The following is a 26348-nucleotide window of genomic DNA, read 5'->3' on the forward strand; positions in this document are numbered from 1 at the left end:
ATTTTGAGAACGAAATTCAAAATTTTTTTTATGATAAGAAAAATCTTAATAAATGGACAATAATCTCCACCTAAGATTTAATAAGTACTAGTAGTCTCATTTTAGTTCATACAAACAGGGATAAAGTGGGAAAGGAAGACAATTAAAATAACAAATTCGAAAGTGATTCTTTTATTTATTGCGAGTATTACAATTTAGTATCTTTGGTGATATTACTATGACCGATGACATGAAGTTAAGTAGCTATTTCAGATCCAATTAAAATTGTACCTTTGTAGTATTAATTATTCTACTAAGTAAAAAGTAGTAAAGATCACTATTATAGCTATGTATCTAACAAACTAATTGTTTCCAAATTGCTTAATGTAAGATGTAATATATTACTTACATTATGTATAATTGCTGTAAATAGCATTTCATATATATTTTTTTAAACAAAACAAATTTGGATAGATACACTGCTATAAATTGAAATATTAATCCAGAAAATTGCTACATAAACACTAATTAATAAATTTAAAGCAGTTTTATAACTTTTTTGGAGAAAAAAGTTAATTGCACAAATATTTCTAGATAACAATAAATATATTTGAAAAAATATTTAAACAATCTAACAATAAAGTGCACAAATATCAATTGTGATGTTATATATATTGTCGCTAAGCAGTGAAGTCCTCAGATAAAATACATTTTTATTGTACTTATTATTATTACATTTCTCACTGTCAACTTTGTTGGTTGGTTCTAAAAAAGGAAAATTAATCTGTATTCAATCTTTTATACCGAAAAAGATAAAATAAAACGAGACAATCGTCTTTTATATAAAGATGTTATTGTACAAATTTATGAGGTATATACTGCACTGCAACTATACAATAGTAAAGTAAAACATTATAAAAAATAAGCACCTAAATTTGCAATAAATATTTAAATGTTAATTAATTTAAAAATTAAAGCGCACATAAGTCAACATTTATATAAAAAATAAATTAAATATAGATTGTTAAGAAAAATCCTTGGCCATAATATAGAAAATACAATATCCAGTCCCGGCATGTGATGTCTATACCATCCACAAAAAATAGGTTTAACTTCAAGAAAAAATAAGAGTAACAATAGTTTGACCCAACCCAGCTTCAACCCAGTATTTCGACCCCTGCTCAGTGATGTTATTAATTTTTATACCACTACAAGACAACATACAGCATAGAGCTAGTATTCGGACGAGATGTGGAAAACAGAGTATCTTGACACTACATTTTCTACCCTGCAATATACGAGAAAAAGCGTACTGCTGAAAATAAAAAAACAAGCCAGTAGGCTATAAAAACTAACTTGTCCATTACTAAGAAAATTAAAATAAAATTTTACTTACTTTTTCTACCTTTTTTATTTTATCATTATGTCATACTTGAAATGAAACCTTATATTAAGAAATTAAATAAAAACTTAAATTTAAATATAAATTAAGTTATCCATTAAATACCTGATTTGCACATGCAGTGTTTATAAATAGCTGTTCAAAACTGAAAAGTCACAGCCACAAAATATCTCGTACATGTGTAAATTGGTAATTTTCAATATTGATAATATGACTGATGTTGTATAAACAAATACTGTCAACAACAATACTGATTAAGAAAAAATATTTAATTATATTTATTAAGCTACAAAAAATAAAAAATAAATTTATTAAATTCATAAATTCAGGTTTTATTGAGCCTAGTGTAGTGACACTCAAGTCTATGCTTTCGGCCCGAATTCGAGACTGCGTGTTTCGCGGCGAAACTAACTGCAGCATGGCCTTGCAGAGCAGAAAATTAAAATAATTCATTTTTCGGGCTGGTGATTAAACCCACGTTCATTGTATTTACAGTAAGACATTGTCCCACTACATCACAATGGCCTTAAATTCTATTAGAAAAAAAATCACATCAATCGTATTATCATTATGAATTTACGTTATAAAGTATAAAAAAATAGTAAAGATCGGCATCTGTAGTAAACCTATGAATATCATTAGTCATTAATATTAAAATCCTACACAAGTCTAATTAACGTTTCACGAGACACTAACAATGTAACTACTTAACAGATTTTATTTTAAAAAACAACAGATATTGCAACAGCAAAATTCTTTTATCTTCAGTGAAGTGGTACAATTTCATGTAATATTTATAATTAATTTAGTTATGATTTTTTTAAAACTTATGAATTTCTTTGTTTAAATGAATGAAAATGAAAAATTCTTTATATGTTGGGTATAAAAGGCTACACTATATTGCACATGTTAATCATTACAGTCTGTCAAATACAACTCTTAGTTATTATTTGATTTATATGGGAGAAGCCGCAGGCAAAAAATATTTTTATAATAAACTAGAATATTCTTGAATAATGTCTCTTTTGTTTCTGATATCATGATAACAGATAATATAATGTACCAATTTATTCAATGAAAATTCAAAGTCATATATAAATTCCAAGACAGTTTGATTTTAAATTTGTAAAACCTTAAAATTTAGTTAACTTTTTCAATTACTTCTCACATATTAATTATGATAACTTTTTTTTAGGAAACAATATTTATGAATCTGGATGGTTTACGGAAGCACAGCTTCAAATTTTAAAATACCGGGAATTGAAGCTGCGCTTCCGGAAACCATTATTATTATTATTACTTTATTTGTACACCAAAATAGAACCAAAAATACACATATATTTATATATTAAATAGAAAATGCACAAAAGCGGCACCATCCAGGTTTCTTATATATTTTTTTTACTTTCGTTTCTTTTTCTAAAAAAATGTCTTTTTTAAGCGTGGAATAACATTTTAAAAATGATAACAACAAATAATTATATCAGTTAGTCAATTGATCATGAAATTGTAACAACATCAAAGATTATTAGATCCTTATAAGCAATGGAATGATCTCAGCACTATCAAATATTTAAAACTAAGATAAACTTTATAAAGAACCTATTCAAATATATTAATAATCTAAAACAACCAATAAAAAACCCTACTACCAATATAAAAAGTATATAATATTATCGTATAACATTAAATGCCACGGTTATGAATTTGATATCCACTCTAGGGGAGAACAAATTATTTCTTCCTCTGGTACCAACAAAAAGCGCGGTGGTCAGTTCCATCGTTTATCAATTCCCAGAGTTTGGGCGGTACGTAGAAAACGAAACGTCTTAATCACTGGGTTCTTTCTGCCTACCCTGCTATATGCGGGATACATCATGAAGCTAAAAATTAAAAAGTATGATGAAATAAATAAGTTCTTTATAAGCTCCAGGTAATCTCCTACTAATATCATTGAGATAAATTCGTTATGTTTATGATCGTAGACAGCAAGAACCGTCGCCAATAGATGATGTTTTTCCATTTATAGGACCTAAGCTTCCATCGTATTTGGGCAATTCCTTGCATTTTGCTTGCTGAAATTTTAAAAATGATATCAATTATAAATATGATATGTAATTTGTATATTAAACTTTTCTATGTTAATAATTTTCATTATCATATCATGAGAGTATGCAGGGTGTGCAGAGAGAATATAGTGTTATGCCACTCAGTTTTACACACCCCACTCAATTTTCAAGACAGAGATTGGACGTAAGACTGCTTTGTTATGTTACCAGAGAGAGAATTTTTTTTCCCCTTATTAGGAATCGAGCCCATAACCATCTCAGTTACAGAAGAATTTTTTATAATATAATATATTTTTACCTCCATTAATTCAACAGCAATCTCCATGAACAGTCTTTCAACATTTTCAGCTTCTTTAGCCGAAGTCTCAAGAAAATACATTCCATGTCTTTGTGCAAAATCCTCACCTATGTGCCGGGGAATCTCTCTATCTTCTCTGTCGGTTTTGTTACCTGGAAATCATAAATCTATATATATAAAAGGACTTGTCCTCACTGACTGAGGTAAGACGCACGCACAGCCGTAACCGCTGATGGTAGAAACGTGAAATTTGGACAGATGTTTACTTTCGTAATCTGAACATCCACTAAGAAGGGATTTTGTAAAATTTTAACCCTAAAGGGGTGAGATAGGGGTTGAAAGTTTGTATGGAAAAAAAATTAAATCGGCACCGATTCTTATAAAACTTGAAACTGAGATTTTTAAAAGTATTTAATTGAATAAGTGTTTCATAGTTTTCTATAATTATCCCGCTAAGGGTGTAAATAAGGGGTTGAAAGTTTGTATAGATTTTTTTAATCGGCACATATTTTTATAAAATTTGAAATTCAGACTCTTAAAAGTATTTAATTGAACACATGTTTTATGGTTTTCTAGAATTCACCCCCTAAGGATGCAAAAAAGGGGTTGAAAGTTTGTATGGAAAAATCTTCAAATCGCCACCGATTTTTATAAAAATTGAAATTTAGACTCTTAAAAATATTTCATTGAACACGTTTCATGGTTTTTTAGAATTCACCTCTAAATAAGCTAGCGAAGCTGCGCGGGTCCGCTAGTATGACTATATAATTATATATATTTTTTTAGTTTCACTTTGTCTCCCACACATGGTGGGTGGGTAGGCAGAGTACACCTGGATACCTAGTTTTAAGACACTTCCGTAACTCACGCTCCACTGAACTAGGCATTGCATGTCCAGCGGCAGAACTTATCGTTGGGCTTTGCCTCGTTACCAGAGCGGAAATCAAACCCACAACTTATTAAATTTAGAGTTGCACACTTGTGAACCTGCACCATGATAGGCTTTACTATCTTATGTATATTACTACCTTTTAGATGTGGCTTTGTATCCTGTATGGCATGTGACAAATTTTAAATGCAGTAGTCTGACCACAGTAACAATAGTGTAATAATGTAATATAATATATAGGTAGTAGTAATGTAACATAAGGGTGGAAGCCTCAGCTCTCCTTTTACAAGAACAGCATACAAGGTTAAATATTTCACACCCAAGAAATTACCCATGTTTGTCCTTACCTGTATTTCGTGTGATGCAGTTACACATAGATAACAATAAAGTAAACACATACAACTACAAAAACTAAACTAAAGGTTACACAACTTTAAAGTTTATCGCCAATACCTACGACTCGATTTCATGAGGCGTATGTGGTGGTATCCCTTTGATAGGTTTACGTGAGCGTCCGTCGTCCTTAACAAATGGTGTTTAATTTTACAAGGATAATTTTCATATTTATTATATTTGAAAATAATACTTTTTTATTATGGGAAAAAAACAATTTCATTGTATTAGGCTTTTATAGAGTAGTTAAAATTGTGGTTTCATTTAAAGTGGTGCTGGCAAAAACATTCTGTATAGCCTATAGGTTTTTTTGATAAATACAATACCCAACATAAAAATCATCAATTTTTTAAACATGATTTTTCCTGACATTAAATAATATCACATATACTTAAGTATTATTTTTATTGCAATGTTTTAATAATTAAAATAATGATAAGAAATTGGATACAATTTTCCATGACATGTTTAAAATTTATAAGTAAAAGGCTGGGGCAGTATCAGACTTGATGCAATTGATCCCTGCTCACTGCAGACATTATATTTTCATCATTTTCATTTCTTTGCTGCTGCAGAGAAAGTGTGGAACAATGATCTGCTAGTTAACATGCGATGTCTCTGGAGAGATTAGATGAAAAGTGGCAAATAAAGTGCTGTAACACTAGGATCCTATTATGCCAAAAAGACTGAACATTTTTATGTATAATATATTGTATTGATATCTTTCTAATTAAACAACTTACCAACTAATATTCTGAGAACCTTATTATTAGCATATTCTTCTATTTCTCTAAGCCAGTCCGGTAAACAATCAAAGGTTGGTTGGCAAGATATGTCATAAACTAATATTAATGCATGTGCCGATCGATAATAACTTTGAGTTATAGATCTGAATCTTTCTTGTCCAGCTGTGTCCCATATTTGTAACTGAAAATTGTTAAGAGTTAATTAAATTTAACATGACATTCATTTCAAATTTAAATTTATACAAATCCTACTTTAAATTTAGGTAACATTAGGAAACAATACAAATTATGAGTAGAAAACAATCATGTGAAGGCAATATTACCTAAACAGGTCATCATACCATATATAGCAATATAACAATACTACTTAAAGACGTCATGTGAAATATCCTGCTCACCTTCACTTTCTCTCCGTCAACTTCTACAGTTTTTATCATGAAATCCACACCAATCGTAGCACCTTGTCCTGGTGGAAATAATCCTTGAGTGAATCTTCTCACTAAACACGTCTTCCCGACCCCCGCATTTCCCACTAACACAACTTTAAATAGAAACTTATAATCCTCCATAATGAGCACCAAATTACATTTGTCGAAAAGTAGCTGAAAAGAATTATAATAAATTATCACCTCCGTTCACAGTTACGCTTTAGTGAATTGACAAGCATTACATTAAGATATGATGCTGATATTCTATCTTCGATTATAAAACAATCAAATATTCATTATAGATAAGATAAAAAAAAATATTTTGATTTCACATCCAAATGGAGATTCCAAAACAACACAGTGAGAGAGCAATGAGAGAAAAAATATCGACGTTTCATAGTTGACTGTTGATAGGCTAACGATGTAGCATTTACAGAGACAGTTATAATTAAATAATTTTTGTTCAAGATAAAATTAAATATCTAAATATTTACAAAATTAATACAAATGACTACATAAGTATTATACAGAAAGTTGATATAAATTAATATATGCATCGAATTAATTAACAAATCAAAGAGATTTTGAGTAATGTAAATGCTTGATTGATTGATTGATTTCTCGAAATATGGCGTTTCGAGCGTGCCAGTTGAGCACAATTCATTTCGCCAATGTCACGTTGTATGGAAAACACACGAAGGAAATTGACCGGTAATAAAAAAGATAAATATACACAATTATAGAATACATGTAAAAAAAAGAGATCCTGTGTTAGTACAGCCTTCACCTAAAACAAAACAAACACAAATTTACAATATATACACAACACATTAGATTAGTAATAAATAATATTTTACATGGGGGTTAATTTAAAGTTTTATTTTGTTAAGTTTAATATATTTACATAAATTCTATTATTCTGGCTTAAATGTGTAAGTACTGTCAAGTGTCAAGCAACAGCTGTCAACCAACAGTGATAATAAAATTCCGCAGTGTATTCTAAATTTGCCATTACCTATCTTTTAAAAAAAATTCTTACAAATAAAGCTTATTATTCAAGAATATTGTATGAAATTAATGTCTATTGAATCAATTGAATGTCATGCAGGATAGCTGCCAGCTAATGTAATAAATAATTCAATTATACCATTAATTTTGTAAAGAGCAACTGTAGAGTTTCTTGCCAGCTCTTCTCTGCGGAACTGCCTTCCGAACTGGTGATAGCTTTCTTGTTTATATGTTCATTCGACGATTCAAAAGTGCTTATAATAGTATAAATTGAACAAATTTAACAATAATTAATATTGAGAATCTTAATTTTATTTTCAATTGAAACTGGTATGGGATATTTTGAGCAAAAGATTTATTGTATAATTTTCAAGGCTAATTAAAATTTTAATACATAATTAAATATCAAAGAATAAATGATGACTTATAGTCATACTAAAACAATTATTTATTAGTAAAGTAATTACTGCTCAAGCAGCATGTTCAGAAGCCTATAATCAAATAACAAAACACAACAGGAACATATTTTATCAAATACACAGATTTGCTAAATCAAATGCCAGTTTAAAAACCAGTCAAGTATGAGTTATTATTTTACTGAGAGTTCTATATTAATTTCATGGTTGTAAGTATCCTATGTAAACATACATTCAACACAACAACATGATCCTGTAATGATTTAGTTTTTTCTTTTAAAATATATATAATATTTATATTATTCATAATAAAATTTGAAAAATGTACAAAAAATAAGTGTTATTTTATTTACAGTGTTGCAGTAAGCACAAATAAATACAAAAAATATTAGTATGTATATTTAATTTTTTTCTGTCATAATTTGAAATAAAAAAATAGTTGAACAAATACCAGTTGTATATATATTTTACTTGGAGCCAGTGCCCTGGACCTCTAAATATATGAGAGCATAAATGCCTTATAAACAACTACAACATATATTTTTTTAGCTTCATGTATTCTGCATGCAACAGTCACCAGAAAGAATCTAGTGATTAGACACTCCCTGTGCATTGCCTAAATTTTGAGAGCGAATGACTTCGCAATGCAAACAAGGAATTCCAGAGTGCGAAATAAACCCGCAACCATTGTGTTTAAAGTCTGTGCCACCAGTTATTTCAATTATTTATAAATTTCCTAGTGGGCACCAAATACCAAATAAAGTCCAAGGTTCTCAACTAGTTAAACAAAAGCTGTGGCCAATATATTTAAGTTAAAGGCACTTTTAACAAATTACACTAAAGAGTGAGATAAATTATTCATTTTCACTTTCTTCACTTTCATCACTAGAGTCAGTATCAGAATCACTACTAAGTTGTTTCATGTGCACTCGGTTTGTATTAACAAATAAATCGTCATCATTCTGAGTTTCCATTTTCTGACTATCATCAAACTCTTTTGGCCATATATTATTTTCCTTATAATATTTGATAGAGTCCTTATTCATAATTTTCACAATTTCAGCTTTTACTTTATCCCCTTCAGCAATTGGTTCAACGAGGATATAGTCTCCACGTTTTACCCAAATGTTTTTGCGAAACTTAGTAGGCATCGATACTAAGTATTCTTCTCCATTGGGTGTAATGACCTATATAAATAAATATAAAAAAATATATTTAATAAGTTATTATATTAAATTAAAATTGTGCTAAATAAAACTTGTGTTTACCTCGTGAAGATTGTTCCCTCTACTTTTCAAAACTTTAACAATACTTTGATTTTCTTTCGGTAACTCATAGTCGTCCCATAAAGTTTCATTCATAACATGTTTTCTCTTATTAACTTTCGACATTTTTGTGGTTTAATTAAATTATTACATGTACATTTTGTAAATATATTGCTGTATGCGGCTATTATTTTAACCAAACTTTTTGACAAAACCATTTAGTAGACATGGGCGTTACGTAGCGTCACTAGTTTCAGAAACTGCTTACAAGCCAAATCACGGCATAACTAGTTTCGGGCTGTCCTCGAAACTAGTGATTGTGATGATTCGGAGCTACGCGGTGATTGTGAGCTACGCGGTTATTCGAAACTACATACATGTTGCGTTGTGGTTATGTGTCTGTACACATAGCCATTATTTCACATACGTAGTTTCATGAGAGTAAGCAGTAACCACTAATCAAGTTACATCGACACTAGCACAGTTGTATCTCGCTCTATTATAGTACGTACCGCAACAAAAATAGAGACGAGAATAGGCGAATTTGATTGAAAAGCTACAAACATCGTACTTTTTTGTATTATACACCCAATGAAACGAAAAAGCGATTCTAAACTGTAAACGCAGAAGTTAAGCTATATTATTTATAGTTTTATGAAAATTCCAAGAAAAAACTATATTATTTTTATTAGCTACATTGACACTTATGTAGTTGCATCTTGCTCTATTTTAGTACGTTCCGCAAGAAAAAAAGAGACGACAGTAGTTTAATATGTATGCATTAATGCAATTTGATCGATTATTATTTTATATCGATAATTAAAAAATAAATTCTGCCTTGACACCAGAGCGAAGAAATGAAAAAATAAATGTAAATAAATATTTAATTTCCTCGATTGGGGCTCGAACCCGCAACCGTCGCGTTACAGCCACGCCCTTGTGCCGCTGCGCCACGACGGTGGATTTTAACCAATTCCGAGTTTTTTTTGTTTAGCGTGACGTAGCTTTCCTAATGTTTATTATTTATTAAAAGAGGTTCGGTTACAATGCGACGACTTGCGACGTTCACTTCACACTTGTATATTTTAAGCACATTGGGATTTTTTATGCGATCTACTAAGACTTTTAAGAATTCCGAGAAACGAGGTTCGCTACAAAAAATTGAGGCCTACACCCATCACTTAATAGAACTTTGAATGTTGATAATAAATTAGCGCAAAAATCTGAATTTGATGTTTTTAATGATTCCTTACGTTTGTATAAAGCTCAACAGAAAAAATATTTTATATACGTAATAAAGAATCCATAACTGTGCTTACAATTTTTATAACTTTTTTTAAGATCTTAATTTTGGTTTTGTATTTTGTTATTTTTTTTTGTTTTATGTTTAGCTATATAGCAATAATGCAGGCTGCTAAAATTAATTACTTTTTAAATGTTTTTAATTTTAAGTCTTTTAAATTTTTATTGTATACTTTATTTTAATTATGCAAACAAAAATTCTGAAATGGTCAGCGAATAAAGGCTTTATTTATTTATTATTTATTTATATTCAGTAGTAAAATTTTAAAATTTAATTTTAATTTAAATACTAGATAAATAAATCAACTTCAATACCTAGTGTAACACTCTGTTACACTAGGTTCCCCACTTTCTGCCGAATTCTGGAGGCATTGCGTGTTGAGTGGCAGAACTCAACTCCGCGCTTTACCTCGACACCAGAGCGAAGAAATGAAAATATTAATTTAAATAAATATTTCATCTCCTCGAGTGGGGATTGAACCCATAACCATCTGGTTTTTACCTCAAGTTTGGTCTCAAGTTTCATCCAATTTTAAACCATAATATTTTGCTATTACGTGTCAGTTTCGCGTTTATGTTTTATTTTTTGTATTTTTAAATTTCTTTTTCCATTCTGTAAGTGTAAAATTACTCTTTTTGAATGTATTTTGTGTGTAAATTTTTTGTTTTCACTTAATTTGGAATTTTAATTTCACTCCGTAATGAAATATATCAAATATTATTAAAAAACGATCAGCGAAAAAACTATATAAAATTCTATATATTAAAAATATATAATATAATAAAGTGTGTATAAAAAAAATATATAAAAATAATTGTATATAAAATAAATTAATAAATAATTACATTTTAGTAGCAAGATATTGTAATTTAACCTAAAACGTTTTCAATCATAACTATAAAAGTAATCGTATTAAACTTCCAACTGTTTATGAAACATTTGTAACTAGTTACAGAAATAACTAGTTTCTGAAACTAGCTACGCGTAACCCCGAAACTAGTGATCACCGGTTATGCTTAAAAGACGTTACGGCCCATGTCTACCATTTAGCCTTTGTGGATTTCAAACTGACCTGTCAAATGTCAATGTTGACAAATGTCAAATGCAAAAAACATTATACTCTATAGAGGCCATAAACTAAGAACTGAACTGATAGTCTGGCCAACAAAAGCTAAACCCGGCAAAGCGCGGTGAATTCAAATAAACTTATGCTGGTAACACAATGCATACTAGGAATTTTAAGTTTTGATACTATTAATTTTTTTTTTTATATTTCTGATGAATTTATATAGCCCATGGTGTAGGTCTCCGTTTCGACATGATAGGCCGATTTTGCTTTCGTCAGTTTGTCCGTTTGTTGGTTTTCATTCGCAGGTTCAGCTAGTTAGTTTATAAAAATACATTGCATTATTAGTCAACTCGACAGCTTGTTGTGAATGACGTGAACAGCGCATATTGAACTTCAGCTTGGTCAACTTGGAATTAACAAACTGAAGTAAGAAGTAGATTACATTATTAATTGTAAAGTATTAACATCACTTAGTTCAACTCACCAAACGAAACGTCAAACTGAAATTTGTAAGTGTTGCTGCTCAATAAATAACGTGGTTCAGCTTTTGTTGGCCAGACTCTACTGAATATCCATAAAAAATATATATCAAATACAATAATAAATATTATGGATATTATAATTCATCGTTGTCTGTAGTAGTTAAATAGTGGTTTTTTAATTTTATGACTAAATGAAATTTAATGTCTATATAGGATTTGTATATAAGCATAAAAGATTCATGTTTGTTTCATATATTTTATAAATTATATAGTAGTAGAATACGGTATAAAAAGAAAGAAACAATAACAAGATTTTTATTTATTAATATTACATTTTTTCAATAAATCAAATATAGTCAAAGACTCCCCATTGGGTATTCCATAGCCTTTTTCTAATCCGTGGGGATTTGAGGGGGTTGTGCAACAAGCGTTGGCTTCCTTTCTTAATACTTGGTCCACTTCCACTGATGTGAAAAATGCTACTGACATAGGCAGGTCGTAAATACCAACCCTGGAAAATAAAGACATAAAATAAAGTTTGTTAAAATGTCATATGTAATTGATTAATCAAAAATTTTATGCATCTAAGTTCAGTTAATAAATTATTTTAATTACTCTAATCCTACCTTAGACGTGCGGCATTTTGTTCCGCCACTCAACACATATTGTCATAAATTCGGGTGAATAGCGGAAAACGGAATATCTTGACTGTAGTTTCTATCTGCCGACCCTACTGCACGGGATACGCTCACGCCTAATAATTATTCTTTCTAAGAAATCTCTTTTTTCAATAATTTAATAAACAAACATATGTACCTTAACTTATGACAAGATAAAATTTTAGAAAAAGTATTTTTACCTCTGTGAACAAAATGCCCGTGTAAATAAGTTAGTAATTTGTAAGGCTAGTGCGGTTTGATATTTGAGTTCTTCTGGAACTAGGTAGCGAACTTCGTCGTGGAAACTGAGACAAAATCTGCAATCAACATAAAATACTAATATTAAATATGGCGTATTATTCATGTTTTTAAGGCTGTCGTGGAATCGATCTACTTTTAAGGGAATGATTACATTTATATTACTTACATTTCATTTATATGGCAGACAAAGCGTGACGTTAAGTTCCGCCATTCAACACGCAATGTCATAAAATGACATGCGACCCAAGGCCTATAGGTAGTAACCTATATACGCTTGTGTCGCAAGTCCCAGACACGGCTCTGACCTATTTTCTTTGCAACGCAAAGGACGTGGCACCTTCAAAGTGAATCTATAGAACACTGAAGGACCTTTTCTTTTTCACTTATATTAACAATTTTTCAATTTCAAGCTTTTGACAATTTATAGCATAGATGTAAGGGACACCATTCTCCCCTTTTGGTATATATATTCTTTAGGTAAATATATAATTAGCAGTGAAACATGACCCAGTATTAACCTATATTCTTTCCATGATATACAAAATTTTGCACATTAAAATTTAAAAATCTTTCAAGCAATTGACAAATTTCTAAAAATGTTGAAATGATTAGTTTTCCAAATGGTTATTATAGAAAACTCACCTAGCTCCCGGCGCCAAATGTCTGACACTGACAAGCATGAGGTGCAAGAAGTCGGCGGCGGCGCTCTGCACCGCCCAGTTGAGGCGCGTCGAGGCCCAGCGCCCGCGCGCACCGCACAGCGACCGCGACAGGCGCCCGCGCAGGAACGCCGTGCTAGGGGACGGCGAGTCTGCAGGAGAATAACGTTAGCGTCATTATTATCTTTGTCCTCATTGTTATATATGTCAGAATAAGAGAATGTACTTTTAACATTTTTGAAGTATTATTTCACACTTAGCAAAGAACAATATTTTTTTAGAAAACATAATAATTTGAGCATATGCTATATTCAAATTTGTTTTTTTTTTCCAAAATTATCGCTATGCAATTAAAATGGAGTAGCGCATTTTTTTTTAAATCTCTCTACAAAAATGCTAACAACAGAAATTAGTTGTAAGCGTATTATTATTTCCACGTAGTTAGATGAGAACATAATATGACTTAGCGGTCAAAGCACTTGGATGAGTTTCAAGGGGCGCAGGATCAAATCAAGTTACGTTTGTATTTTACACGGTTCCTAAAGACGTATATAACATTGTCAACTCCAATCAAATTTTAACATAAGTCAACTCGCAAACAGTTATTGTTTTGAACGACTTACGCCCAATGTTAATAATCGATCCTAATCCATAAATTGCTACCATAGATTAAAATATCAATCTATTTTTTGAGTTTAGCTTGCCAATAACCCATCGAAGTACTTCATTTTCAATCTTTAACTTCAATCTATCGTTGGGAGGACTAACTGGAGATGAAGAGGGAACTTTGTATGAAAATTACAGCTTGTGCGTGCCAATAAACGATCTGTCCATTTTGACATTACGTTGGATAGCAAAAATGACAGCTAATTGCGATCCGACATATTTTGGGGTTTACTTTATCATATCCCCGGATTGCAAAATTGCATTTATATTATATTTGATTTTTAAAGTAAATAAATATGTGGAGTGACATTTCTTCGAGTGATAGTAATGATAGTGTTATGTAGTCAGTGTCAGCAACTACAAATATATGCAGTGAGCATATAAAAATATATCAAGAGAGTGCTAAAAACTTCTATCAAGTTGGTGCCTTTCCTGGAGTTATTGCTGCAATTGATTGCACTCGAACACTTATGTGTTTAATCGCCATGTGAGTATTATTAAGTTATATAAAGTTTTCTTTACAAAAGCAATTATGGAAACTTTTTTTTGTATAAGTCTCAGTTTAACTCAGTTACAAATTACCATATCATTTCTTAATTTGAGCTCTGGGCTTATTAATTTCAGTTGCTGATTTTCCAAATTACTATCTCATATATTTGTAAAATAATATTTTATATTTTATTATAGGCAGCAAAATGTGATGCAAGACATTATGGTAATCAATGGAAGTAAAGTACCAAATAGACCATATTTATTAACACAAGTTCTTAATCCAAGTACTAAAGCAAAGCTGCAAGCAAGCATATATTAAACCAGGAACATAATAGAAAGGTATTATGTTAACCTAATATTACCTATGGTATGGAAAAAAGGGGACGGACCATATAAAAAAAAATCTTATTATAATTTATTAGTATGATGTGTAAATAGTATTAAACTTATTAATATTCATGAATTATATACCTAATATAGAAATTTTATATTTTTAGAACATTTGCAAGATAATTTCATACTATGGCACTCCATTTGCAGAGATCTTAATTTGGAGGAAGTACCAGGAATGGAAATACCTTCATGACATGATAGATAATGAGGACAGCGCTGCAATATAAGATATCACAGAAAGGACATAAATAATTGTTTTATAAGATGAATAATTATTCAAATATTTTATATTTATTAATTACTTAAGTGAGAAGATTGTTAGTTAATCATAGTTTTACTTGTTTTTGGGGGTGAATAAGGAAAACAATGTGTATTGTAATTTTTTTATTATTAAAAAAATGTAACCTATTTTTTTATTTGTCTCTTTATATAAATATTTTTTATTTCTTAATTCTAGCTTGCTCCATGTTTAGTAATTTTATCAGCTTTATTCTCCATACATTTCTTATAAGCTACAAAATATTTAGTGAATTTCTTGCAATCACTGTTTTGTTTTTACTGAAAAAAATAAAGTATTTATTAGTTCATTGTTCAATAAAGCATTCATCAATATAAGTTAAAATAATAATCTTGCACTTAATCTCAAATTTTATTCTTTGTTATCCAATGTAGCAATAAACAATATGAAATTGAAATAGCCAAGCAAAACGATATTAATATTATAATGAATTCAAAAATTCTATAGAGACTAACGCCTTTATATAATTTTTCGCATGTATATTTAAACTTAATAAACAAAATTATGAATACATACGATACTTACCTTTCTATGCCGGACTCCATTAATTAAATTAAAATAATTATCTTTAGTTTAGTTTAGTTGTAATTTTATGGCGTTTCAAGTTATGTTTAATAATTTATACATGAAAATGGGTTAGGAATAAAGTATCTTAAAACTAATTATATTATAAAAACATATGCTGTCAAAATGACATGTTCAAGTTCCATTGTACGCACCTAAGCATATTGCATTAAGTTTTAAAAAGTGGTTTAATATTATTAATTTTTATTCTTTTTTAATATTTTGGGACTTAAAGATTTATTATTTTATTAAAAATAGTTTTTATAGGACTTTTATAAGTAATAATAATTAATTTTAAATTTAATTTAGCATATATATTAGGATTTTGTTAATTAAAAAAAGATACGTAAAACGAAACTATCGTTACCGCAGGGAGGGCCCTGCAATCCACTTTTGATGATAAGTTGACATTATCCGGAATGGTTATTGGCATGCAGGTTAGAGATTGGATAGATATGTCGAACATTCCAAGATTGACGTTAACTGGAGATCGGAGATACATTATTAATTTCGGGCGTTAGTAAATATGAAATAAAGGAATCTTTCTTTTTATTCATAAAATAATCAATTAAATTATTTTTTCAAAATATTATATTCCATTTATTTTTTTAACAAAAAATCATAGCCTACCAGCGATTTCCTCCAATTTATTGAACATTTGCGATTCAGTACCTCCGACCCACAGCGGTCTCTCAAACATGTCCTCAACTTTCTTACCGCTGAGCTTAGCGAGACGTTGCGCTTGATACGCTGTCATTTCCAATGGCTGAAATTAAATATACCCCAACAGTTTAGAAGACAAAAAAAAGTTCTATATCTGTGAACGTTTTTAACTCTGCTGCCATATGAGAAAAGAAATAAAACCACTTTTAACCGACTTCTGTAGGTTATCAATTCGACGGGTTTTTTTAATGTTTGTTACCTCAGAACTTCTTTTTACCTCAGATTTCTTCCCGTGTATTCCCATTCAGTGCCAAGTAAAACAAACAGGCTTATTATTGGATATTGTAGTAAGGTTGTTGTAGCATTAGCTTGACACAGACTTCAAAATTATAAAATCTCTTTTAATTATTTTTGTTTAACAAAATCAAAGAAGTTTAAAGTTATGTAAAATATTTTTTTACTTTTTAGTTCGTAGTTTGAAGTTGGTTTTATTTAAAATATGTATATATATAAAGATAAGTTTAAAATTACAAACCTGATCCATCATATCTTCATCCATGAACCCTTCCATATATTTATTCTTCAGTCTGTACACTCGTCTGCCTTTAGTGGTGGTGAACATTTTAGCTGCTTTGCTTTTAGCTTCAGATATGGTCATTGTGGGATTGAATTGCTTGAGTAATCTCTCCGCAAAATTTTGTCCGGCTCCTGTAAGTTGAGTACTTCATCATTACAAAAAATACAAAATACAACCCCGACAACTCTATAAAGTAAACAAGGAACTAGAAAAGAGCTAATAGTCTTCAAACAGCCGAACATACTTTCTTTAATCATGGCTAAGAATACTCTCGATAAAGTCACCTTTCAAACAAAAAAAACTATGTAAATCAACAAAAGTTCTTCCGTTTAATAGCTACGATGCTTCAAACAGACACACAAGTTTTCATCGGAAATATTAAAAATGGGAACATTACACTTTTAAATTACGGAAATCGATCGCAGTGGGACAGTGTATGTCCCGTCAACGTGATGGTTATGAGGTAGACCCTCACTCGGACGATAGAATTATTTATCTCTGTTCTGGCATTGTTTTCTATTTTATGTTAAATATGTTAAATTTGGGCGCAAAGTGGAGAAAGGAGTGATTTGACACGAGGTTCCATCTGCATACTGTGATATATCCGGGACAAAGTATAAAGCTTAAAACATTTTTTTTATTATTGTTATTATTTAATAAATGTTCATTTTTTGTCAAAGTATTGAAAATATTTATATATAAGTATTTATTATTGTATACAGAGGCGTTGTTGATATTAAAAAGAATAAGTATTATACAGTGTACATTACCGTATATCCTCGCGTAGTTGATGACCTTGGCGTGGTCGCGCTGCACTCCCGCCGCGCGCGCCGTCAGCGCGTGCAGGTCGGTGCCGCGCGCCTTGTCACCCGCCAGCACCGCCCACGAGAATGCGGACGACCCGCACGTACCACTGCCACTAATCTCACTGCCACTAGTCCCACTGTCGCCTAGCAATGCTGCTATCCATAGTTCCTGTACATAATTAAGAAGTTGTTTTCATGTAGTCCACATACAGTAGGGTAAGGCTAAGTTTGTACACTTGTGCTACTAGTGTTAATATCAATATTACTAGAAGTGTTAATGTCGTCAGTTCCAATGTAGCCGAATAATGCTGTTACTCTTAGCATGTAGTTGTGCCAAGAAATGAAGTATTAAATAGGTTGCTAGTTCGAAATATGACTTCAAGGAACACGTAGAATTTCGATATAATAAAAAACAGTACTTAGCACTTTATTAATTGCAGTTAATGTGGATGAAATTAATAAGTGCATGCTATGTGTGTTTAGTTTAATGCTAATTTGCGTTAATTTAATCAATTTAATAAATATCTATTCTTTTTTAATAGATCTTGGCTTAGATAGAACTATCATCAATAATAGAATCATTTCGTATGTAGTGTCGCTCGTCGTTGTATAGAGGTGAGCGTTAATGAGCATTTAAAGGACATCCCTGAGCCAAGTCGTTGTAGTACCAAGTCCCAAAATCTGCTCCAATTTCCTTACCATGCAGGTGAATCGATGGAAGGCTAAGTACTAACTTCTTCCAGCAACAAAATCGTTGAACCCATAAAATGTAATATACAATTTTAGATCGTACAATACCTGGTAAAGTCAGTTAGCTATCTCACCTGCGAGTCAACATCAGCCCCTACAAATTTATATCCAGGCGGTGCTTGCACGAGAGCTCGCAGTTCAGAACCGATGCGTTCTTTTTGAGCATTACTTGCAGTCATCCATGTTGGTTCTGATGCCCTGATAATTCATTTAAAATTTTGAAAAATATGTATGCATTATATAAATATTACGTAAACGCTTACTCATACGACAGACTATAGTCTGTCTAGTCCATTTCTATAAGATAATATTATTACGATATTACATGACGTTAATCGTTTTGACACACTGTACCTGTGGTCAGTTAGGTATTTGGTCATTTCCATAAGATCATACAGGCATTTGTAGGATAATTTTTCAGTTTTTTTATGTTAAAAAAAGGGAAATTGTATACAAATAGATACATATATGATGGCAATTAAATCTTACCCATATCCTACCATACAAATACGAGATCCTACTAATAACTTAATAGATCCTACTAATGTTAAACATGTGAAATTCACGCAAAAACTACTAAATGGATTTCGACAAAACTTTACAGTAATATCATATTTCATTATAACACGCAAGTTACAGTGGCTACAGTTAATGGTGAAAATTTTATATAACTTGAAAATATAATAATAACTTTAGGTCGCTAGTTATACATACCTTCTAGTTAACGTTCCACATACAACCACTTGCGGTAATATTGCACCATATCTACGCTTGTCTTTCAAAGCGGAGGGTAGAGAGCTTTCCGGCAACCACACTACTTGTTGACCCATAACACGCTCCCTGTTGTTACGCCAGTAGGACATCATACGACCGAACGATAATACCTTTATGATATTAAATTAAAGATAAAATACACAAAGGCGTCACGCTGTATACCCGTGGCCTGTATTACGTTTACGTAATACGGCATTATCAGATTTTTTTATTATTTATTTATTGTTGGGTTGAATTCCCACTCGTGGGAATGAATTATTTTATATTCTGGATAACAAACAATGCGCGAAATTGAATATTGCCACTGAATACGCAATGTCTCCAAGATTGAGCTGTGCATGAGGAACTGGGTGTATATCTAGATGAGTTGGGATACAGTGTGAAGCTAAAAAAAATAACTTAATTATTCCTCACTTTTTCCGCCTCATTTCCCTGCGCAGATAAAACATTCTGACTGAACATATTTAAGAAATCTCTTGCGAGGGGATTCCCCACTTTATATTTAGGTCCATCTTTGTGTGGCAATCGAAGAAAATGGCAACAACCTGTAAAAAAATTTACACGTAGATATTAAAATAGATGCTGAATTATCCATTTCTTGTATGCAATGATGAGGATCGTAACTTTAATACTAATAATATATATTTCATATTTATATTTCGCCTTAGATGTTAAACAGTTACAGCATTTTTTTATTAAAACAAAAAAACATCATAGTTAAATCATTGAAGACTAGTAAGAGTGACATACTAACTTATTATTTTTTTTAACTATTAAAAAAAAACCTTGTAACTCAACACCGCACCAAACCCCCAGACCATGGTATTGATTAGCTGCAGCTTGCTCGTCGCGTTTCTTTCTTGCATAGTATGCTCTACGACCTAAATCTTCCTGTAAAAATTAATAAAAAAGAAAAAGAACTAATACAAACAGTTAAAAAAGAACTAATAATCTTCAAACAGCTCAATATATTTTCATGAATCATGGCTTTCTGGATTAAGTCACATTTCAAACAAAAAACCGAACAAGGGCGAGTTGGGCACTGAGGGTCCCGTACAAAAATTGTAGGTCTCGCATTATCTGAAATTCAAGCTTAGCTTAGCCAGAGTCCTTTCACTCTTTATAGTGTCAAAATACGCGTTTGCGATATAAACGGCCATATCTTTTATTAAGTAAATGTAGAAATATATATTTTTTTTCTGGAAATCATTGGGCCGTAGATCAGAGTATATGGTTTGAATTTCAACTCGATATCTTTCCAGCGTTTCTGAGATAAGGCCTCTTCACAGACAGAAAGTGATCACAAAAGGGTTCATTTTTTCCTTAAATGGGACGGAACTCTAAAAATTAATATTATTTATCCATTTAGGAAATTTGATGCCACAAATAGAAATACAGATATTCACATACAAACACCCATACTGTTCGTCGGTGGTTTAAAATGGACAAACTACATCTCAGTTATAAAATATTACATGTAGCGGCTTGTGGAATGTATTCAAGTATATAATTGATAGGAGGGAATAATAGTTCAACTGCAATATTAACATTTTTGCATGAAAATCATTTTTATACAATATTACCAACTTAAAAAAACTATTAGAGTATATAAACACAGCGAAGGTTCTTGATAGCAACAGCATAAGGGTGAGCCACTCTCGCCCCTCCCCGCTCGGTAGCGGTAAAATATTTAAACCTAATCTATAAATTGGGATTATATTGTGTCTAACGCCCTATTGTAGGGCATTAGCAAAGCCTTTATATTATATGTAGCACATTCATGTTATTTTTATAAACTCCTAAGTATTTATTAATATTCAGTGTGAATGTAATACCGTTGTGGGTTCGATCAGCACTTAAGGGAATGAATTATTATTTCTTAATATTTTCTTTTCCTCACTCTGGCACCAACGGAACGCGCAATGTCTCGAAAAATTCGGCAGAAAGTGGGGAATGGAGTGTTTTCTCACTATTTTTTCCTCTGCCTATGCCTCTATGTCTATTTATGTTATTATATCTATCTTCTATGTGTGGGATACAGCGTGAACCTGATTTATTTATTGGCCATATTGTTTCAGTTTCAAGGCAGCAAAATTTTAACTAATTACTCTATTTGAGTTCTAAATATACTTGAAAAATAATTATATCATTTAGTTTACAAATATAAACTTACCTCTACAGTCTTGGGTAGCATATTCAAATCTGCTTGTACAAAATTCTCCTTACTAATCAAAATGGGACATGTTTCTAATAACTTCTGTAAAGGTACTTTGGGGTCATCTTGCGAGTCTAATGCCCTATTGTAGGGTACAAGGAATCCCCAGCCTTCAGATTGAATATAGTGTAAGGGATAACCTTCCCAGGAAAGACGCAGGAGTTTTGGTGTTATCTGTATGAAAATGTATTTTATTTAAATTTTTTCTTGTAGAAAATATAAAATATGAGAAAAATTTGGACGTGATATTTTTAAATGTTTCCTAAATAGTATTTTTCTTTCCTAAATGTGGAATAACAGTTTAGAAAATGATAATTGCTCGCCAAATGATAAATCTAAGCAATTATCTTTGGGTAGCGAAAATTTGTAAAAATCTCCCTTCAGTGATGCTAGCAACAAAAATAAGTTGCAACAGGCATATAACTTATAAACTTTGACGTAGCCCAATAAGAACGCATGGCTTAGTTGGCGTTTGGATGGTTTGATTATATGAATATGATGGTTAAATAATTAATTTCATTTTCTCGCTTTGGTAACAAGACAAAGCGCGGTGTTAAGTAATTAACACAAATATCTTGAAATTTTGGGCGGAGCGTGGGGAACGGAGTATCTTAGTCTAGGTTCCTTCTATATGCGGGATAAAGCGTAAAACTAAAAAAAACAACAAACCTGCATACTAGTAGTAATGTTATTAGCTCCCGGTACCCAATCTAATTCTTTACCCGGTTTAGCACACAATTTGCGATACCACGCCGGATATCCGGCCAAATATGGCCTCTTAACCGGTAACGATTTGCCTAACTCATACAGATAGTTAAATTTTTTATCTATATCATTGATATTTGCCTTTTTTATGTTATCTTGATACAAATTTTCAATGTAATCTTCATTCAGTATATTATTATGTACTATTTGTTTATTATTATTCACATTTTTAGCTTCATTTTTCTCAATATTTTCAATAGTATTTTTATTTTTTGTTGTACTCTTTTTTAATTTCAATTTTTGAATGGACCAATCTTGGTCCCACATCCAAAGATCATCTTTATAACTCTCATTTTCCATTAAGCGACAAGTTTCATCCGCTTTAGATGATAAAATCTGTCGCGATTCGAGTTTAAGATCTTCGAATACTGTCTCCGCTGAATCAATGTATTGGAGCCAGTTTGTATTAACTGGTAAATATGCGGAACCTAAAAATTACTTTAATTCAGAATATTTATAAATATACAGAATGGAAGCGTCTGCGCTCCTTTTACGGGAGCAGCATATAGGGAAAAGAAAGAAAGAAGACTAAAGAGAATGGTAAGTCCTGAAGAGTTCCCCCTCATTATTCTGCTAAATGGTAGACATATGTTAACAAAAAAAAGAGTAAACATGCATTTATTAAAATTATAATAGATACTTTATAGAATTTTGCAATAGTTTACTATTACAAACAACATGAAGACTAGAATAGAAAATTTTAAATCTACTAAAAGGTATAGTATGGTCGACGAGAAGTGGCCACTCTGAAGTTAGCTGTATGGCTGTCTAGTTTTGATTTTAGCAATTTTGCTTCTTCTTGATTATTTATTTTTGCGAGTGCACAATATGCAAAAGTTTAAAAATCTAATATTCAGGGCGACCACGACTAACTAGTCGTATAGGAACCGTATTAAACCTACCTAATTCGAGCATACCAGCAAAAGTAACAGGATGGGGGAACCTTTCTAAGAACAAAGGCAATAATTCCTTTAGCACATTATGCGTCGCTATGACGTCCCCCGCACAATATTTCATGAGATGTTGGAAATTGTCATGGACATCTTGTAAATTTCCTTCTACGAATATATCTCTAGTTTGTTTGTCGATTGATACGCCGCAATAGAGTTGGTGGACCTGAATATAGATCTTTATTAACTTCACTTCATCTTACAATTTCATTTACTTTAACCGTTTTGCCCACGCACGTCTTGGCTGTCACGGAATTGAGCTGCTACGTAAGAAGTAACTCAATGCCGCGTTGGAGGAAATGAAAATAATTAATTTCTCCAAGCAGGCGAACCCGAATCGAACCCAAAACTTCTGCGTTAATATACAGACGCTCAGTCGTTTCACTACCACGGCCCCATCTATATGTAATGCATATTAATAGTTGAAAAGGATATTGAATATTACAAGAAGCCATTTAATTAATAAAAATAAGATATTCTTACATCATTTAAACTATTTAATGAGCTAATCTCAATCCAATCATCATCGGAAGGATTCGGTTCTTTATTTTTAGCTTTTAGTACTGTCCTTTGATAGCTAGTGACCCCACTCACACAAGTATGCATTGACATTGTGTCCATGAAACGCACACCTACAAATAAAAAAAATGTTATTATTATACATATTTATTGAGAACATTGAGTTCTACTAGAAATAGGCAAATTTATTGTAGACAAAATTAATAACACCAGACTCTTTTTACTGTTTTATGGAAGCGTCAGCGCTTCCACCCTGTATAAAAAGAAATTATCAAATTTTAATTAAGAAATTATTCAAATGAAATTCGATCAAAGAAATTATCAAAAAATTTCAAAGAAATTATTCAAGATACCTCAACAGTTTAGACATAGGATTTTTTTTCATTTAATCCATATTTGTCCATACCTGTATTTAGTGTGACGCAGTTACGCATAGATACCAATAACATAAACACTTAATTCTACAAAAAGTAGGTTGATAGGTTTATGTGTGCGTGCATCGTCTTTAACAAATGGCGTTTTATTTTACAACGACAATTTTATTATTTATTTTGTTTGAAAAAAAGACTTTTTAATTTTTGGAAAAGATTTTTTTTTTAATTGTATTAAGCTTTTAAAAAGTGGTGCTGACAAAAACACTCTGTATTTATATATATTATATATATAAAAATATTATTTTTTTTGACTTCTTCACTTTGACTTCTCCATTTTCAGCCAAAATATAAGACTGCGTATGGACTGGCAAAACTCAATACTTTATATTATCCCATTAAAACAGAGAATTCAAATTAATTCATACCTCAAAGTGGGTATTGAACACGCAACCAAGGTAAAAAAATATATTTCATAATATTTTGTCAAAGCAAACTCAATTCTTATTACCTGTTCTATTTAGCCAATACTGCTCTTTAATTTTACTCCTATCATATGAAACATTATGACCTACGACTATCCTTGGCCTATCTAAATCTATCCCTTCATTTTTCCCATTAGTTTCTAATGGTATAAGACTTTCATATTCTACAGTGTCGAAATATTGATGATTCTCTCCACTAGACAAATTTTCACTAACCCAACCATACCTGTAAATTAATATGACTATTTTTAAATCTTTGTTGTTTTAACTAAATTAACTAAGCAAAAATGGATAATGTGTTATATTTTTTATTCTTTAACCAATTAAATATTTCCAAGAGTCCTGTAAAATTGTAATTGTACATCTTAACTGTTAATTCTTCCATTTGTAAAAAATTATATTTTTTTAGTTCACACTGTATCCGCATGCTGCAGGGCAAGGGAAATTAGTGTTAACTTATTGCCCCATGCACCATCCAATTCTCGAAACATATACAAACTTATTCATGGATTGTTATATTTTTCCTCATTATACTAACATAAAGTAATTACTAAACAGTAATACACTTTATTAAAAAAACTAGTACAGTAAGCTTATAGCTAGTCAATGTATAAAAAGAAAAGGCTGGCTGTCTGATCAAAATTTTATAAATTAATCATTTTTTTATTTAATTAATACAAACCATGCATTAGGTGATACTGCACAAGCCAGTGTAGGTCTTTTACCAGCTTTCATGAGTACTTCCACATCAAGGATTAATGCATCATCCGGAGGGAAAGGAACAGCTTGTGATCCTTTTGATGTATATTTGGTCCAACCTTTTTGTTTAAGCCATTTCTATAACAGAAAACAATATTTATTTATTTTAAATAGTATTTTATAATAAATGTATCGGTAAAATTAATTTAAACTCTGTATGATTTGAATAAATAATTTAATAAACACTATGTATTAAAAACATAAACTAAGGATATTTAATACTATATTCAGAGCCGAAACCTGAATATACACTGTAAAATGAAAGTTGCGGAATACTCAATGGATAAAATAAAAAAATTTAAAAAAATAATTACTTGTGGCAACTGTGGCAATTTACTAGTAGATAATATTTTTAACATTTCTCTATATGGGGCACATTGTTGTTCGCCAATATTATAAAAATGTTCTACAATATCTTTCCCCTCCAGTTTGGGTAGTTTCACTGCTACATCTGACATATAAGTATTTTCTTTAAAATTTATTCCATGGTTTTGAAGATGGTCTTGAAAACTAAAACATATAAAATATGAAAAGAAAATGTAAGCATTGATTAAATCTTTGTATGCGAAACTAGGTAAGATTTAACAAATTAACCTCTTTATTAAATATGAATCAATTTGAGTTGTCGCACCCTTAAATAACTGATCATATAAATTTTTTGAAATCATTTGTATATTTACACCATTAACTCTAAATTCTTTTGATACATTTCCGGGTTCGTTTAAAATTTCCACATCTTTTAGGTTATCATTATTTTCTTGATTATTTTGTTTTAAGACTTTAATTTCGCTTGATGGTAAGATATCACTAATTTGTCGTTGGCAGACATAACAAAATTGAGCATTCTTTAGTGTTCTTACTTTGTTAAACATTTTATTTTGTACAAAACAATCCCCGCGAAAATCAAAACAATATATGATATTCAAGCAATAACAGCTGACATTGGTAGTTATACAGATAAACTAAAAGTATGTA

The 26348-nt window shown here is 30.9% G+C and overlaps 3 protein-coding genes and 1 long non-coding RNA gene across 7 annotated transcripts; 1 reads left to right on the forward strand and 3 right to left on the reverse strand.

Annotated features, from left to right (window-relative positions):
* Positions 1 to 155: 155 nt before the first annotated feature.
* On the reverse strand, positions 156 to 6588 carry LOC146532993 (ras-related protein Rab-30-like). 2 transcript variants are annotated; one of them, XM_085196091.1, is made up of 5 exons: positions 6537 to 6588; positions 6175 to 6378; positions 5774 to 5957; positions 3749 to 3900; positions 156 to 3456 (listed from the first exon to the last, which is right to left on the reverse strand). In XM_085196091.1, the coding sequence occupies exons 2-5, from the start codon at positions 6343 to 6345 to the stop codon at positions 3355 to 3357; spliced, it is 609 nt and encodes a 202-aa protein (XP_085052217.1). In that variant the 5' UTR covers positions 6346 to 6378; positions 6537 to 6588; the 3' UTR covers positions 156 to 3354. The 2 variants fall into 2 exon arrangements, with proteins under 2 accessions (XP_085052217.1, XP_085052218.1); XM_085196092.1 differs by having other exon boundaries at positions 6447 to 6587.
* A 1426-nt stretch (positions 6589 to 8014) lies between these two features.
* On the reverse strand, positions 8015 to 9110 carry LOC146532994 (putative RNA-binding protein EIF1AD). Its single transcript, XM_085195863.1, has 2 exons — positions 8897 to 9110; positions 8015 to 8815 (listed from the first exon to the last, which is right to left on the reverse strand). Exons 1-2 carry the CDS (start codon positions 9017 to 9019, stop codon positions 8483 to 8485), a joined length of 456 nt encoding a protein of 151 aa, XP_085051989.1. The 5' UTR covers positions 9020 to 9110; the 3' UTR covers positions 8015 to 8482.
* A 2938-nt stretch (positions 9111 to 12048) lies between these two features.
* Positions 12049 to 26332, reverse strand: PolG1 (DNA polymerase gamma, catalytic subunit tam). Of its 3 annotated transcripts, none has more exons than XM_085195866.1 (18): positions 26234 to 26332; positions 25688 to 25883; positions 25297 to 25451; positions 24641 to 24840; positions 23723 to 23871; positions 23192 to 23405; positions 22194 to 22717; positions 21483 to 21698; positions 20095 to 20200; positions 19724 to 19854; positions 19250 to 19419; positions 18610 to 18733; positions 17750 to 17954; positions 16938 to 17110; positions 16370 to 16505; positions 13310 to 13478; positions 12607 to 12723; positions 12049 to 12258 (listed from the first exon to the last, which is right to left on the reverse strand). In XM_085195866.1, the coding sequence occupies exons 2-18, from the start codon at positions 25829 to 25831 to the stop codon at positions 12063 to 12065; spliced, it is 3129 nt and encodes a 1042-aa protein (XP_085051992.1). In that variant the 5' UTR covers positions 25832 to 25883; positions 26234 to 26332; the 3' UTR covers positions 12049 to 12062. The 3 variants fall into 3 exon arrangements, with proteins under 3 accessions (XP_085051992.1, XP_085051990.1, XP_085051993.1); XM_085195864.1 differs by having other exon boundaries at positions 25968 to 26320; XM_085195867.1 differs by lacking the exons at positions 12049 to 12258; positions 12607 to 12723; positions 13310 to 13478 and adding an exon at positions 15247 to 15435 and having other exon boundaries at positions 25968 to 26320.
* LOC146532996 (uncharacterized) lies at positions 14035 to 15293 on the forward strand. Its single transcript, XR_014878628.1, has 3 exons — positions 14035 to 14479; positions 14680 to 14823; positions 15025 to 15293. It is a non-coding gene; the product is annotated as an uncharacterized LOC146532996 (long non-coding RNA).
* Positions 26333 to 26348: the final 16 nt, after the last annotated feature.

Source organism: Heliconius melpomene, chromosome 13, assembly GCF_056956725.1.
Source record: "Heliconius melpomene rosina isolate 202511_hmr_F chromosome 13, ASM5695672v1, whole genome shotgun sequence".
Classification (NCBI taxonomy): domain Eukaryota; kingdom Metazoa; phylum Arthropoda; class Insecta; order Lepidoptera; family Nymphalidae; genus Heliconius; species Heliconius melpomene.

Excerpts from the sequence above, each read along its gene's own strand:
- LOC146532993 (XM_085196091.1), bottom strand. The coding sequence starts at position 6,345 with ATGGAGGATTATAAGTTTCTATTTAAAGTTGTGTTAGTGGGAAATGCG. Across the intron at positions 5,958-6,174 it reads TTGACGGAGAGAAAGTGAAG|TTACAAATATGGGACACAGC; the intron begins GTGAGCAGGATA and ends AACAATTTTCAG. Across the intron at positions 3,901-5,773 it reads GGTTCTCAGAATATTAGTTG|GTAACAAAACCGACAGAGAA; the intron begins GTAAGTTGTTTA and ends TATGATTTCCAG.
- LOC146532994 (XM_085195863.1), bottom strand. The coding sequence starts at position 9,019 with ATGTCGAAAGTTAATAAGAGAAAACATGTTATGAATGAAACTTTATGG. Across the intron at positions 8,816-8,896 it reads GAGGGAACAATCTTCACGAG|GTCATTACACCCAATGGAGA; the intron begins GTAAACACAAGT and ends TTATTTATATAG.
- PolG1 (XM_085195864.1), bottom strand. The coding sequence starts at position 26,245 with ATGTTTAACAAAGTAAGAACACTAAAGAATGCTCAATTTTGTTATGTC. Across the intron at positions 24,841-25,296 it reads GCAGTATCACCTAATGCATG|GTATGGTTGGGTTAGTGAAA; the intron begins GTTTGTATTAAT and ends ATTAATTTACAG. Across the intron at positions 18,734-19,249 it reads TGTGGAACGTTAACTAGAAG|GGCATCAGAACCAACATGGA; the intron begins GTATGTATAACT and ends ATGAATTATCAG.